General features: G+C 37.6%; 1 protein-coding gene across 1 annotated transcript in view; it reads left to right on the forward strand.

Moving 5' to 3' along the window:
* LOC149780080 (contactin-like) overlaps positions 1-17,580 on the forward strand; it is a 302,136-nt gene that overhangs the window by 175,531 nt on the left and 109,025 nt on the right. The window contains exons 5-6 of the mRNA XM_089936841.1: positions 2,305-2,456; positions 12,786-12,899. Of these exons, the coding sequence (XP_089792967.1) occupies positions 2,305-2,456; positions 12,786-12,899 (266 nt within the window). The remainder of the gene's footprint in view (positions 1-2,304; positions 2,457-12,785; positions 12,900-17,580) is intronic.

Here is a 17,580-nt window from a genome sequence, read left to right on the forward strand (position 1 = left end):
ATAATCTGTTATGAGATCACGTGTACAGGTGTCTTGACACGAATGTGTTCATCTTCTCAAATAATTGACACAATAGCGTTCATCTACTCAAATCACAGTGGTCACTGATGTTATGGATCAGTAAAATGTAACTTTATAAATACATGTTTAATTTGCTAATTCAATCTTAAATTTTAATCTTTTGGACTCCGTCAGTTTTGGGTAACGAAAAGTTTTATATTGTTTGTTCCAGTGGCGGTTGATTAACTATTTATTGGCATTTGCTATTACAGTGATGTAATCTAGGTTCCAAGGGCGCACGCATTTTTATTCTTAGCGGGTGATTGGGACGGCAGACTTGTAATGGTCAGCTATTAAATTTCACGGGTGTAGGCCAGAATATGTTTTAAAGTGATATCCGGGGTTGTGAGCTTGCCCCAGTATGGATGTGCCTATGTTAGGTACTCGTAAAATGTAAGAATAAATTACAAATTATAGCTTCTGATGTTCTCGTTTGAAGTCATATGACTGTAGTAAATAGTGCAATAATCTATTCTGAATCAGCTTTGTATATGCGTTTGTTATCGACGATAAACAATGCTACGAAGGGAAGTAATAACCCTCTTTACAGAGTTTTACCGGTCGCTTAAATAACATTAAATAGTTATTGCCCTTACTGCGATCGCTGGGTGACGTGTGTTAAGTAGGTCAAATGGTAATTATTTCATGTGCTAACATCAATGGTTTTCTCATCCACTGCAGTTTTAATTAAAGAAAAGTGTGCAAAGTTATCATTTATTTATAAATGAAATGTGAAAATTTTACCATTTCTGTAAGTAAGTAAATATTTTATTATAGTGGTATGTGAATGGAAACAATATATATATATATATATATATATATATATATATATATATATATATATATATATATATATATATAATCAAAATATTTGTGATGGTTTGGTGTTCGTGGGCAGAAAAATCAAAGAAAACACCATTAAGAACTACCGACGGAAAGGAAGCTACTGACAAGCTTTCTCACATACCCCCATTGGCCGAATCTGCGACTTGAGCTCAACGCGGACACAAGTACGATAACAGTGACTGGTAAAGGCTAGAGCCTTAGACCATCCTACCAACAAATTTGTGAGCGGAATGGTACAAACAGTACAAAAGACGACGTAAAAAAGACTAGCTAAATACATTATAACCATATATATTAAATAAATACAATGCTACGTACTGAACTTAAATTTTCTTCTATCGCTTTAAAATTACTTTCTCTATATAGATATATATTTAAAATTACTAACGCGCTGGGCTGCTGTAAACGCGCTGCCGGATTAGGGCAAATCGGTCCTATAAGCCTAAGGCCGGTCATGGCTACATATCGACCAAATACATGTATGTTGTGATAAGGCTCTGTATTAATACGTTATTAGATATTTTAATAACGACAAGGTATCCGTGAGTGAGGTCGTGTATTTACTGTTAGGGTTAATAGATAACGGTACATTTTTACATTGGAGGTATGACACACATTCAAAATAATAAAAATTACTTGCAAGAATAAGATAAACTGGTGTTTATGCAAAAAGGAACAGGTGTGTTCCTACTTTATATATTATCTCCGCTTTGTTGGTGTATATGATGGATATAACCCAGTGGTAAATGTCTCTAAACATACATTAGTCTATACATTAGTCTATACATTAGTCTATTGTACAAAACCATAGGCCTTCTTCCAGTAGCCAAGAAGACTAGGACTGTTGTTCAAATTTATAAGTGTAGCTGTCTGTAAAGATACACATTATAAGAGCCAGCTGAAGCCAGATAAAATTATATGTATTACACGTTATACATCTAGGAAAACAGAAAGATTCCGATTTCTCAGGTCAGCAAAATCTCGTCTCATCTTTATCAGTGTGAAAGTGGAGGCTTCAAGCCCCCGCCCACATATATTCTTATCGGGAACTGATTGGCTGGTTAATTGGCTATACAAAAAAGTTTATTTGCATACAGGTCTTCACACAACGATATCAGCCAACAAGTTTTAGGTTACTCTTACGCTGTTTAATACAGGCCGAAAACAAAACTCCGCCCGCTTCACCAATCACAGTCCTCGCTTATCATCTTGTTCCTCCCTTTACTAGCCACACCGATCGGTTTTAAAATCCACTTTTTATTCAAGCATACAGTTTATTACTTAGCTTGAATTCAGATATGGGCAAAGAATTGAATGATACATTTTATGCCATTATTTTGTTGTTGAAAATTACTTCGTGATCATTTAAGGAACATGCATCCCGTTTTTCTGCTTCAGCAAATATAGCTGGTACACAAGCGGTGAATATTCCATGGGGTTAATAAAATGGAACGGTGATGGTAGCTACACCAACGAGACCAACGCCTATTTTCCTGGCATCCTTCCAGATGAGACGAGGAAACAAAAATATATCATCTACTCTTTTTCAGGTAAACAGAGAAAATTACTTTCTTATTCCTTTTTTTTGAACGTAATGAATCGTTTGCTGGATATTTAGAAGTGATGAAAGATTAAAACATTGATTTAAGGATTTACCTTTTATTTTGTGTAATTTCATCGAAGTCTGAACCAAAACACGCAGTACAAACTGGATGATCATTAAAATTAAATTTTTCATCTAAAAATACAAAATAATTAAAAGCATTTTACAATGTGTGCTAATAGACCGTTGTAGCCTTATCTAGCCTGGCATGAATACATGAAAAATAACAATCAGTATTCGTAGTTTGCATACAGCCAGTCATAAGACAGCAAGCATTTCCCTGACCTGACAACGTGGCACAAACTGACTCTTGGTCATTACATCATTCCATGAACAGCCTCCATTTGTCAAAGTATCCGATGCAAAATCCTTGGTGCGAAACACTGATATGATTAAATTGCAACAATAATTTTGGTTAGTTTAGTTAATTTTGTCCTTCTTTCCCGATGCTGAAATTTGGGGGTGACACGGGCTTGTCCTAGCTAGTTTACAAAATTCACTATTAAAGAAAAGAAGCTGCATTTATCAGTTTTCCTAATATTGCCTTTTTATTTACTCGAAACGAAAACTATGTCCATTTAACGGGATTTCCCAGAGAGAGAGAGAGAGAGAGAGAGAGAGATTCTAATTCTTTAATACCTCCATTTTCTGAAGATTTTAAGATAAATTAAAGAAATACAATGGAATAAATAGAATCACGAAATTAGTGGATTCGTAACTTATGAAGTTCCGTGAATTACTTCCAACAGTAAGCAAATAACTAAATTAATACCATTACTAAACTAGACACATTACAATATGTTTCAACTTTTTATAATCGAACTACAGAATTTTTTCTTCAACATTTGACAATAGAACTACACAGCAAAAATAGTATCCTATTCGCTTTGCAGTTCGATACAGTCATTTCTTGCATTATATTCTGTAATGTTCTCTGTTCAATCAAATATAATATAGTCTTTATGCTAATGAAGTACTCGTAGATAGTCTGATCACATTAATCCATGTCTCGAGCTTCAAACGTTCTGTGACGTCATTTAAACCACTAAGTATCATAATTAGTATATCATCATCGATCTGATCACAGAAATCACGGTAAATCACTGGAGACATATACAAAAATACTTTCCATCAAGTTATTTATGTCTTCTAAGGTTAAGGGACAATTCATCGAAATTTGTAAAATACGGTCATCATTTGTTTTGCCACGTAGGGAACACAGTCCAGATCTTGCTTGCATTCCTCCAATGCGAATTATTGCTTCTGTGGTGGATTTCTGATACTTCTTTCATGTTTTCTCTCCTAGAATACCTGCTTTTTTTGTTGTTGTCCCAATTAAGTTTTTCCATGTTATTTTGTCTCGAAATTTTCCAGTGAAAATAAAGTCGTTGAGATAGTCTTCTAAATCATACTTTTTAGTACAGTATTTATATCATATATGAAAGATTTGTAGCTATGTTGGGAGTTAAAAATAAAAGTTCTAACAGCTGAGACGAAAATCATTTTAGCTGTTAAGTTTGCCAATGTTATACACATGCGACAAAGGAATATAAGTTTTTGCTAATCTATGCGAGCTTCCATTGAAATCATCCCCAAGCATGCTGTAGTAGATCCGATAGGCGATCTTTGAAGGAAACCTTGTACCATTCGGGCGAAATATCGCTGTAGTTTCTCCAGTGTTTCAATGCCCTGATACGACATATTAAGCCAGAGTTCTGAGCCATGCAAAGCAAACGGCAATATAACTCTTTCCCAGACGTTCACTCAAAGTACAGGATTCATTTCATTTGCATCTAATCTAATTGAGTATGGTGAGTTAGTTACACGATTAGCCTAATTGCAAGTATAGTCAATACGATCTCTAATCTTCATTGACTGGGAAAAGTAACTCCTGCATATTTCACTTTGTTTGCTCTAGTAATAACCTGTAACCCCAAAGTAATTCCATTTGATGAGTACACTTCATTTTTTCTACTGAATATCGTGCATGTACTCTTGGTAGGGTGATATTTCAATTTCCACTTCTGTGTCTACTGATAAGCTGTATTCACGAGTATCTTAGTAGAGTAGTGTCGTCTGCCAAAAGCATGTTAGGTACATTCATCTGATTCATTGTTAACCCGCAATTTGTCATTGCTAGTTCATTCAAAAGATCATTTATGTACACGAAAAAAAGAAAAACGAATACTACACTCCCTTGACCAACGCTTCTCCGTAAATGAAATGTGTTCGATATACATCGTCTATACACTACACAGACACATGATTTTGCGTATGAATAGGCGATTATTCTCCATATTTTTGCATTAATTCCAAACTTTTTAAAATTGTTTTCATAGTCCACAATGCCACAGTCTATCGAATACCTTTTGATTATCCAGAAAAACAGCAAATACATTAGAGTCTGGATTAGTCTAGTATATCAGACATTTTGGAAGGGTAAATGCAGTAGAGATAGCTTCAGCCTCTTTTCCAACCTCAAACTGATGAGGATGTGGAAAAACTATTTTATCTTTATACTTTGAATTCTGGTCATCGATATATTTTAAACAGTTTTCCCAGACTGGATGTCAATGTTATACCACGATAAATCCCAGACTGGATGTCAATGTTATACCACGATAAATCCCAGACTGGATGTCAATGTTATACAACGATAAATCACCGAATCCTTTTTATTCTTTACCGTCATGTTTGTATATCGCTAGAATCATCCCACATCTATATACATTAGGCCAATATTCAAACTGGATCATATTAATAAAATGGGCAGTTAAATGTCTGATTAAATATTTTCCACCATACTTTAAATGCTCATTCGATACGCAGTCAATGCCTGGTAAGTTATTTTTTAATTTTAGAGAGTTGATATGAGGTAATACCTCTTCCTCTGTAATAGGGTCATATCTTAGACATCACTATAAACTGCCAAACTGCAGACATCGTAGCGATATGACTGAACAAATTGTTAAAGCTACGTTAAAAATCCAAATCACTCACTCACTCTTATGCTACCCGTGTCTTGTTTGCTTGGTTCGTACATATTCTTCGTCTTGACACAGTCAGTATCATTCTTATGTTACCAGTCTTTAGTTTGCTTGGTTCTTACACATTCTTCGTCTTGACACAGTCAGTATATTCCTCATCTGATGCACTACGTAATTCAGAGAAATAATGTTTCCAAGATTATACATTCATTCAGATTATTTGATTCTACTCCTCGGAATACAATATTATCATAATCTGATTTATCTTTGCTATTTTCCGGTATGACTGCGTAGAATTCAACTATTCCCATTTCTGCTCTCTTCAGACATGCACTCGTTATATACCTTTCTCTCTATGTTTCTTTCTGAACACTCTTTTTGCTTCGTTGTATTTGCTTTTGATGTTACAGCCTGTACTTCTAGCTTTTCCTGCTTTGATCCATTTCCTGCGCTTTTCTCATTTCCTAATGTAATTTTTCAAGGCCACTTTTCTTCCAATATGGTTTCAAGTGAGATCTGAGTTCAGATTTTGGAACACATCTGTCTGATGCAGTTATTACACTCTTAGTTATCAGTTCATTGTACTTCTCTATGTCATCTACCTTTTAACACTCATAGGTGAAATTAAAGAACACATTAATGTCTGATTTATTGATGCTCATTTCTAATGTTTTCGCCAAGTTCCATCTAATTCTTGGAAATACCCGTGTCTTCATATTTTCTTTCAACATATCTTTTGCATGTGCTGCTGTAATAGGTAGGTGATGCGATAATGAGAAAGAAATTCTGTTGTTTATTCTGGGACTTTTTACACCACCTCTGATTATTTCAGGTATTAGTATATAATAAGGTGTGTACGTCCATGACATGTCTTTTGATTTATACGTAATGTAATGTTCATGAGGTTTAATCACTGATGTCGCAACTATGTTTCTCTGTTCTTTTCTCCCTGAGAACAAGATCTCTTCTGGATCGATTTTTACAAACAAAATCTGCATTCATGCCTGCTATATTTATGCATATATTTTCAACAGAATATTTATCATACACATCAAAAACATGTTCACAAAATATGTCATATGTATCATTAGTTCTGGTTGTCGAGGGAAAGTAAGTTGCAATCAAAATTATAGGTTCCAACTCTCTCACTAAGATTTTCACAGCCATAATATTTAGCAAATCAGTTTGTAAGGTGCTTATTTTGCATAGTGATTATCTATAAAATAAGACTACCCCGCCACAACCTCCATAGCATTGTGGTATGTCTTCCGTACGAAGCGCTGCTGCTTTAAAATCGTCATGTGATTTATTTAATACGTTAGACTCTCTGTACAAAGCTAATGTCCATTAATACAAATATATATGTGTCTGGTAACAGTTGAATTAGTTTCTGCGTGCTAGACATTATACCACGTACACTTCATGTTTAAATGATGAGCCTAATTATAATTAGGACGCAATTACCAGTGCTATGACTATGTTCATTAGCACTACGTGTTGTATTACTCATGCGTTTCATCAGATGGGTAGCCTTGTCTCCATTTTTTTTCATATCTATTCACTACATTTTATTCCAGAACTCCATAATGATGCTTTGTTCATTATCAATTCAAAATCTGTCTGTAGTACATTAAGTCAAAATGAATATATATGATCCATCCCATTGGTATCGTTCCTTAATGACGAATGTTACCTTTCACACTTTCCTCCTTGCAATGAGTTCTAATAGTTGTCCTTACTACATCTATATTCTTTTCTGATTTGACATTGATCAGCAGAATGCGTCTTATTTTGTTTCGTACTGTTGGTTAAAAAAATTAGAATCTATATAGCTGGTAATTTTAGTCTCTATACGAGGCATCTTTCTTTATCTGTTTCTCATCGTAATTCGGAAGCATTCTTTGATTTCTAGTAATTTGATAGCCCTGTTGTGCTTTGTTTGTGCTGTTTTCATTTATTTTTATGTTAGATCTTTCTTCATATTTTAATCTCTTTTGCTGATTTTCAGTTGATTTACGATCTCTTGCGTTTTTAGATGCTACTTCCGTTTGTTGATTATGACTCACATTAACTGTTATGTGAATTCGATCATTCTGTGAAAATGGCGGGAAATCCTTCAACATAAATATAAACAAAGCGACGTATCTCTTTCTGTCTATATGCTACATTTTCTTGATCAGTAGATGGATATGTACCATTTCTACTCTGCTTGCATGCTGATATTTCATGGTTTTCTTTCAGTTGCAAGTCTACGTTTCCTCCATTTTCTTTGTAAGATTGATTGCATAAAGGCACGTGTCTTGTACAAATTGTGCCTAACTTTCCCTCAGTACAGCTGATTCTTTTCATGATCACATCTATATGTTGTACATGAGACGTGATTCCTTTTTGTTTCGTTTTCCCGGGATGCCATTGTTGACATCTGGATATACATTCTTTTGTTATCATTCACTAGGTTTTCCCCTTTTAATTTCAGTTGCTCTATCTGACTGTTAGCTTCTAGTTTTTTCGTTTTCATCCATCAACTCATTAAACCCTAAAGGTTTTTGTCGTTTTCGCCTAAAATGCGCGTAGGAAACACATGTTGTGGGCTATTTCTGAATACATCCTAATAAATCGACTTCCAAGTGATTTCCCATTAACCTAATGCCTAGTTGTGGTAGAAACATCGTTTCTCATTGGCTATTTCGCTCGCGCATGAGCAGAAGGGTAAACGTTGGAGTTTGTTTTTGCTTAACGGACCCATCATTTTCGTATCGAGACCACTTTTTATTCTAAATGCCCATCTTATCCTACTTTATGCAAAGGTCTATCTATCTGTGTGCAGTTCAGACCGGTCTGCCTTAGATCTGGGGCAAAAAGGTCTAAATTCCGGACACAAAATCGGATTCCGATCACAGGTTAATTTTGGGTAAAAAAAATTGGGTCCAAAAATTAGTTTTTTTTCCTCTTTGTGTTTTTAGTTCAGTTAGAACTTCCATATTATTTGGTATCATTTAGAGCTACATCTGTCTACCTTTCTATAATACCACCCACTTTAGTATATCATACATGATCTAGACGCTATTGAGCTTGGAAGTAGGTTACTACCTCCTGCGACTTAAACGCGGCGCAAGGAGTTGAGTTAAATAAAGAGAAAATGATATTAGAAAACCAAAGTCATGTGTGGCAATATCACCTAGCTGGTTTCCCAATAGGAACAATTTCCGTTTAACTAATCATTCATCGTCGCTAGTTGCGCAAATATTGTGCTCATTCTATCTGCATCTTCATCTGTGCTTTGTAAAGCGTAATAATTGACTGAAGTTCTCGGACTTTGTGATATAACATCGCTGCGAACAAAAGTCAAACGCTGGGAGGATCTTGTTTTATAATTATTCGTCAGTGCCCCCTTCGATATGCAGGATTTCATGTCACTGTAATTATTCTCTCCTTCATTGAAATGGAATATAGTATAAATATCTTCCGATAACTTATCCGCCACATGAGCACTGTTTGTTCGAGGTAAACGTTCTAATAATAGACCATCAGAACAATCATATCTCTTCCTTTCTGCTAAATCAAACAGAACTTGCCTAGTATCGTTGAGACCTTTGACATCAAGTTTTGATTTAAGTTTTTCTTGGAAGACACTTTCATTAAGAGTTCCAGATTTGAATTTGATTTTTGCATGTATATGACTTTATCAAGTTCTTGTACATATTCCTCTTGTTACGCCTGTTAAAACAGATACTGCAGCATCATTGGTGTCATCTTCAATATCATCATCAGTGAAAACGTCGTATTTGTATATTGACACCATTAGTGCACGAAGCGATCAAATCATTCAAAATTAAATCGATTTGGGTTGATAGGAGCTGACAGCAATTCTCTGTTTTAAAGCTGAAGCAAAAGGAGGTTAGTACTGCTTGCGTTTACCATGAGCAAAGCATAGTTCCGTAAAAAAATCGATGCAGATGTTATATATGTTGGTTCAAAATATATCCTCGATAAATGCTAACTTAAAAGACCGTATTCAGTTTAGACCCATGCATTGTTTATTGACAACACATTTGGAATCGCCCATTTTTTGTATGTCGCCGTGTGTATGTGTGTGTGTGTGTGTGTGTGTGTGCGAGAGAGAGAGAGAGAGAGAGAGAGAGAGAGGGAGAGACTTGGTTGCCGATTAGTCTAAGGTACTCGCCTTTACAGATCACTGACATCTCTTACCTGACCGTGGGTGGGAGCTTAAGGCACGGCGAGTGGAAATGTGAAAACGTTTGCCAGTAGCTTGCCGGGGTTTTCCTGTATTATTATTCCACCAGATATGGGGTGCCTCAGATAGCGTGCAGAACTCACGACCTAAGAGCATTGATTCAAATCCTGCGATCAGAACAGCTTTATACGGCTACCGTGGTATGTCATTGGGCAAGTAATTGAAATCCAATTTTCTCTGCACAAAGCAACCTAAAGCACCAAACCAAACCTCCACCAGATATACTGGTCGTATATCCATATTAAATTCCTTGGAGAAACACGCTTACCATCTCTAAAAATCTCATCACTAGCTTTCGTTTAGTTGCGTTTTCCCCATAAACATTTATGCGACAGTTAAAGACAATTTCAATGTATTTTATGGTTGAGTATGTTGAAATCCTAGCTATTAAAATCTTCAAGTTTATCATTTCTACTGGAATTACAATTGAAGATAATGTTAGATGCTTTCACTTTTTCAGTTTCCAATTTTATTTAAATCATGAAAATACGACTAGACGTCTAGATCTGGATGGCATCCGTAAGTTTCGAGTAATGATGTAAGTGCGCCGATGAAAGGATCTCGGTTGGTGGTTATGCAGCGTCTGTTGTGGCTTCGGAGCCCAACTCGGGAGTGGCAGTCCTTGCTGCACTTGAAGGTTGGGTCTGGTGTGGGTTGGAGCTGCTTTTTCTTCCTCTGAAATCGCTTTTCACCAGCTAGCAAGTGTAGCTTGTCCTCGCCGGCTTTCAGACCAGTGATCAGAGCGTGTCGCCAGCTGCATCTGTCTAGAGCAGCTCTACCCAGGTGTTAACATCGACGTCAAGGGCTTTCATGTTGCGTTTGCAGGCATCCTTGAAGCGGAGACGTGGCCGTCCGATCGACCTTTTGCCAGAGGCAAGTTTGGAATAAAGAAGGTCTTTGGTGATCCGTCCGTCATCCATCCGACGTACACGGTTTTGTCATCTAATGAGACGTTGTCGTAGGAGTGCGACCATGCTGGGAATCTTGGCACGTTCAAGCATCTCGTTGTTTGTTACTCGATCGCTCCAGGTGATCCCGAGTATGCGTCTGAGGCATCGCATGTGAAAGGCGCTCAGTCTTTTCTCTTGTGAGGCGTGCAGAGTCCAGGTTTCACTGGCATACAAAAGAGTGCTTAGCACGCAGACACGATAAACGGATATCTTAGTGTTCAGGGTCAGCATGCTGTTGTTGCACAATTTCTGCAACAACCTGGAGAGAGTTGTTGGTGATAGTAGAGCTAAGGTACGTGAACTGACTGACTACTTCAAGTTCGTAGTTGTTGATGATGATGCTTGGTGGGTCAGTGTCCTGAGACATCACGTTTGTTTCCTTCAAGCTGATGGTCAACCCAAACTCACCGTATTGCTTTAACAAAGCGGTCGATGAGGCGCTGTAGCTCAGATTCCGTGTGAGTGGCTAGTGCAGCATCGTCTGATGGTTGCTTCATGTACTTTGCTCTTTGCCTTCAGTCGTGCCAGGTTGAACAGTCTGCCGTCTGATCGCGTTTGTAGGTTGATCCCTTCTGTGGACTTCCCAAATGCATGCTTGAGCAGGACAGCGAAGAAGATGCCGAAAAGTGTGGGGGAAAGAACGCAGCCCTGTTAAACTCCGTTGCAAATGTCTTAGAGGTCGGACGTTGAGCCATTGTACTGAACTGTACCTTTCATGTCATCGTGGAAGGACTGGATCATGCTTAACATTTTGGAGGGCATCCAGTCTGCAATCTGTTCAGGATGACGCGTGGGAAGACTTTGCCCATAATGCTGAGAAGAGACATGTCCCTTTAATTGTTTCAGTCACTTCTGTCGCCCTTGTTATTGTACTGGGTTATGATGTTGGCGTCTCTCATTTCCTGAAGTAATGTACCCTCATCCCAGCACTGGCAGAGGAGGTCGTACAGTTGTGTGAGCAGCACGCTGCAGCCGCACTTGATGACTTATGCTAGGATGCCATCCTTCCCTGGGGCTTTACCTAAGGGCAGTTTCTCTGCGGCCTTCTTTAGTCCTCCACAATAGGTTTCTCGTCCAGTTCGGCCATGAGAGGAGGTTTTCAATGGCGCTGAGGGCATCGTTGTTTACTTGGTTCTCTCTGGAGTACAATTCAGTGTAGTACTTCACCCAGCGCTCCATCTGCTTGCCCTTGTCGTGGATGGTATCGCCTGCGACAGACTTCAGTGTTTGCAAGCGATGAAAAATATAATCTCCGATGTAAAATCGGCCGTGCGGTCTAAGGCGATCGCCTTTACCGACCACTGCCATCTTACCTCTGTCCGCATGAGTTCGAGTCTTGGGCGATGCCAGCATGGTTATATGAGAATGCTCTCCAAAAGCTTAACATGGGTCAGTTCAGATATACTGGCTGCCACAAAGCAATATCAAATCATTAGTTTTATCATTTTTTAAATCCAGTTTTCATTAGCTCGAACAACAATTTACACCTTATGTACCGACTTGTGAACTGATGTGCCGTAAAACTTTACTACATGTATAGATAGTTGTACCATCAGATCAATATGTTTACTCGGTTGTAAGTATAGGTTTAGATCTCAGTAAGGATCTCAGAGGTAGACGAAAACGAGTGATGTTACAAAGCTGTTTGCTATATCGAATTTTCATCCATGGACATACAGACGTGTGGGAACAATAAAGCTGTAGAACGCATGGCAGCAATACAGTTTATATAATTGTGCTTTAAATGAAATCTATTTTCTGGAGATATTGTTCAAGTTTTATAGTTATATTCGTTATGTTATATTAATTTTACTAAATATTGTCTTTTTGCGGTTATATATATATATATATATATATATATATATATATATATATATATATATATATAGGTACTGGATTTCTGGGCTGAAAGTAAAACAATTTTAAATCATATTGGTACATTTTAGTGCGAAAGAAGCAAGCGTTTGTATGACGTCGCTCTCTAACCTTTTTTCGAAATTTGTTCTTAGGTCAATAATCTGTCTTAAAATTGTTATAAATAATCTGAATTTCCCAGTAACGAATTCATTATGATCTCCAATCAGATGTAACACAGCGGTATGATTGGAAGAGAGTTGAGGGGGACACCAAGAGGCAATACATCTGCGAGATACCTCTGAAAGAAGTTAGCCGAATTGTACAAATAAACCGAGGATTTGGTAAGTACAAACATATTCCTGTAACTTGTACTTCGTGACGCAAAAGTTGGCAAATTCCTTGTGTCACTGGCGTATGATCATGAGAGGCAAGTTTCGGCCTATACATATTATTTAAAAATATTATTTTGGACTCTGTGTGATCATCAGATATCGACCCCACTCAAAAATGAATTTTGTTTTAATATTTTATAATGAAGTTCTCTTCCTTCCCCAATCCCTCTACCTTTAAGAGAGATAATGTAGCCAACTGCTACCCATATTATAAAAGCACGTCCATAATGGAGTACTTTTGTAACGTAGCTTTAATATGGACCCGTTAACTCGATTTAACTCTATCCGGAAGCCTTATCTTATATGTATTCTCGGTCGCTGGTGGCAACCACGTCAATCAATTACCAATTAACAGAGATTCTATTGGACCGCTAACCGGTCCAATCACCAGATGGGCGTGAAACATTGCATTATCTCACCTGCACGTGTTGTTTAGCTCTTGACATGAAATTGCCCAAATAAGTAGGTAACCTAGGTAGTATTTCTCTATATTGTAATAATGATAATTAATTTTTTTTCTGCTTCTAATTTTGATATTTTCCATAAAAGTTTGATAAATTGTTCACTGCATACATAAGTAGTGAATGGGGCTACTATAGGGACAATGGGACTTACCATTAAAAACACCCCTGGGTCACTATAGGGACTAGGGAATTTATCATGGTAATAGATTTTGGGCTTGTCTAGGGACAAGGGGAATTTAACATGGGAGAAAAAAAATAGCAATTCTAGGGACAAGGGGAATTGAACATGGGAGAAAAAAAATAGCAATTCTAGGGACAAGGGGAATTTAACATGGGATTTTTTTTGTTGTTTTTTTTTTTAAATAAAAAAAATAAAAAAAGGGGTAGGCAATTGAAAGTCTATCTCTTTTCGAGTGATTGGAGTGGCCCTGAAAAGGGCCTTTGGGTTTCTTCTTCTTCTAACTCCTCCACTTCTTCCACCAAGTTCTCATTTTTCCATTATTCCTTTCTTCTTCCTCTTTTCAGTTTCTGTTATCCAGTCAGGATGACCCATATTTCTGAATTTCTGTTGATCTTCATCCAGTTGTTATTCAATCTTTCAAACTCTAATTTCTTCTTCTTATTCTCTTCTTCCTTTCTCTCTTTGCTCCATTTTTCTTTTATTTTCATCACTTCTACTTTCATTACCTCTCTAATTAGTTCTTCTGCTTTTATCAACTGGTTAAAACCCCACTTTACGTACCACCAGTCAGTCCAATAAAAGCTATTTTCTAGGAAGCTCCTGACTTCTATGACATGATCCAAGGCTTCTTTTAAAGTACCTACTCTCACGTAAGGTGGGTCAATGAATCCTCTGATTCTTTCTACTTCCATTCCTCAATAATTCCCCCTATTAGATCTTTTGCTACTCCAAGACTCTTCACATTGTTCAGGCTACCTTGAAATCTTCCTTCCTTATTCAATCTTTCTACTACATAAGTCCCATCCATTATCCAAAAATAGCTATGTCTCAAATCATTAAATAATTTTGTCACCTTCATCTTCTTTGTTTATTCCTTAGAATGGTGCGAACGACTAACACCGTGGGTTCTTATACGAAAAGCGCGGACGTGAAGGAAAACATCCCCAAAACAAAATTGATATTACCTAGATTATCACTTAAAACGCGCGGACGTGAAGGAAACATCCCCTACTTTTCTCATCTCATATTATATACTATTCATATACGTGAAACAGCAATAAACAACCCCCCAAATCTACTATTCACACGCAAATCATTAAAATGAAACCCAAATCTACTATCCACACTAACCAACTTAAGCTCTTACAAAATCCAATAATCTACTATCCACACAAACGTACGTGAGCGCTTACAAACACAAACACATACACTCACACTAGGAAAAAAAGAGTCAGTGTTTATATTCACACTACTCTACATATACACATTGGCAAATCGATTGTTATTTCTTTTCTAGAGATTTGGGGTAGCCCTGAAAAGGGCTTTTTTTTTTAACTCCAGATGCACCTATCTAATGCTTGCACCTTCCTGGTCTGGCACCGCACACATATCTTCGACTCCAGTCCCCTTGCCAATTCACCCTTGTTGCTGTAAGCGCAGAGGCGGGTTGAGTGGCTTCACTATTCCAATCTTCTGTCTCTGGAATAGTGAAGACTTCCCTTTCTCTTCTTCTATTTCTAATTCTAGGATGAATTGGCATCCTTACCTCCCGTTGTAACTGTGGTGCAGCTACAGGTTGGGGAGATGTCCTTGCCTCAGGTGTCACCTTGCACACAGGGTTCATCATAGGGTGACACCTGATCTCTCTTTCTTTCCACCTCTTCTTTCATTTTTCTCTCTTCCTCCTCCTGTTCTATCCTGGCTTCTTCCACAAGGGCCTCCGCAGCCAGCTCGTTCAGGAGGCATCTGGCATATTCCAGGTGCATCTGGAGTTCAAAAAGATTTTCAAGTCTGCTACTCATTTTTGTTGTTGATCAATCAACAAGGGTAGCTAGACTGCCGAGCAATTTTTAATTTATAGTGAAAGCTCGGACGTGAAGGAAAACATTGCCTAAGACAAAAGTTATATTACCTAGATCATGACCAAACAACGTGCGGACCTAAAAGAAACACTCACTCAATTATTTTACTTCCCATTACTATTTTAAAAATTTTCATTAAAAATAATATACTATCCACATACGCGGAGCAGCAATAAACAAACCACAAATCTACTATTCCCACACGTCAAACATCAAAAAACATTATCTACTATTCACACAAACGTACGTGAATGCTTACAAACACAAACACATACAATCACACCAGAAAAGAGTCAGTCTTTATATTCACACTACTCTACATACACACATTGGCAAATCGATTGTTATTTCTTTTCTAGAGATTTGGGTAGCCCTGAAAAGGGCTGTTTTTTATTTTTGCTTGCGTGAAGTTGAAGCTAGGGCGATCTTTTAGATTCTAAGAATGCGACGTCCTCTAATGATAGACGTTCTGACGATAGGTCTGCTTCTTCGGAAAGAGAAGAAGAACTTTTTAGTATCGATACGACAATCGACAAAGCCTCTGTCAGGTTCAGGTTGCTGCTGCTGTTGTTGTTGCTGTTGCTGCTCTCTCTGCTGTTTCTGAAGTCTGTACTTTTCTGTCCATTCTTCTTTCTCCCTGTTCATTTCTTCTCTGAAGAGCTCTTCTATCAGGTCTTCAGTGACTTTTAACATTCTTACATTCTCTATCTCTTCTGGCTTCGGTATCAGACTGTGTCTGACCCTATGCAAATTCACGTAGGCTTCGTTTAGCTTAGCTAGTTTGGAGCACGTCTTCGTAGGAGGATGAGTCGACAATGGATGGCTAGACTGGAAACAACCCCGGTTCTTAAAGTCAAAGAGCGGACGTGAAGGAAAACATCCCCACACCGTTTTCGAGCTGCAACATTCAGTGAGTGTCATGAGAGGGATAGTAAGAAATTAAAGAGCATGAATCAAGATTTCTATAGTCAAACAAACCACAAAGGCATTTATTTCAAAACACAACATTTTTTTTAATTCAAAAATCACGTAACACTAACAAACAACTCTAACATTTTTAACAATATTCCAACAATATAACATCAAACATTTTTTTCAAATCACAAACATTTTTACTCAACTCACACATTATTTTGGACAAGGCTGACAACGTTGTGAATGAAATTGTGATTTCCACTGTTGGAAGTCTTTAGGCCATTGATGGACACTACGTTTCCTAGCTTGAGACAAAAGATAAGCATAATGGTCACAAAACCATTGATCTACTTTCACATCGTTTCTAGAAGAAGAACGAGGATCAAAATGAGTCACTAAATATTCTAAGGAATAGCCCAGGCTGCGATGATGCAGAAAATACACACAATATTGTCCACACACCAAGGAATCTGTGCCTTGTAATTTCACATTATTGAATCGGGTGGTCTGAGCATTTCTTCTCATAAAGTCAATGATATCGTCTTCCAAAGGAGGCAATCCATACGAATCGAATATTTCACACATCCTTCTTGAGGAAAGTAGACGGCTACCCAGTGGGTTCCTGGGAGATGACTGTCGTCCGTGTTGATCACATAAGCTAGATGGTCTTGAGGTTTGCGATGAGGGAGTTCATCTTTAGCACAGACGACAGGATTCCATGAAGCCGTGTACGAACTGTGGTTCAAAAGGTAATAAAGTTCCCAGGTATCCATTGATTTGTGTGGGTTTCTTTCTTCTTCTTCACAGGTAATAATAAGTGATCAGTTCGATCCTGACTTTTTGCTTGAAAATGTCTGACAAGTAAAAGGCGTTTAGCTTCGTCTCCCCACTCTGATTCAGAAGAGCTTCGATACGATGGATCTCTTGAGTGGTTAATGGTGGACAAGAATGTTCACGCAAGTCTTTATACCACTGATGCAACACGACTTCGTCCGAGATGAGACTCCAAGCTTCGTCCAGATACTCGATCAATTTTTCTTCTTGACTCAGCATTAGGCATTTGTCGTGTTGAATTTGACTGGGATGATCGTTTTGACATCCATAGCAATCTTTCTTGATCAATTCCGTCATTTTTTCGACCAAGTGTTTGGCAAAACAGGAGACTAAATGGGCTTTTTGTTCTGGCCATCTTGGCTTCATCATGATAA

Source organism: Sinohyriopsis cumingii, chromosome 16, assembly GCF_028554795.1.
Source record: "Sinohyriopsis cumingii isolate HCF-2022 chromosome 16, ASM2855479v2, whole genome shotgun sequence".
Classification (NCBI taxonomy): domain Eukaryota; kingdom Metazoa; phylum Mollusca; class Bivalvia; order Unionida; family Unionidae; genus Sinohyriopsis; species Sinohyriopsis cumingii.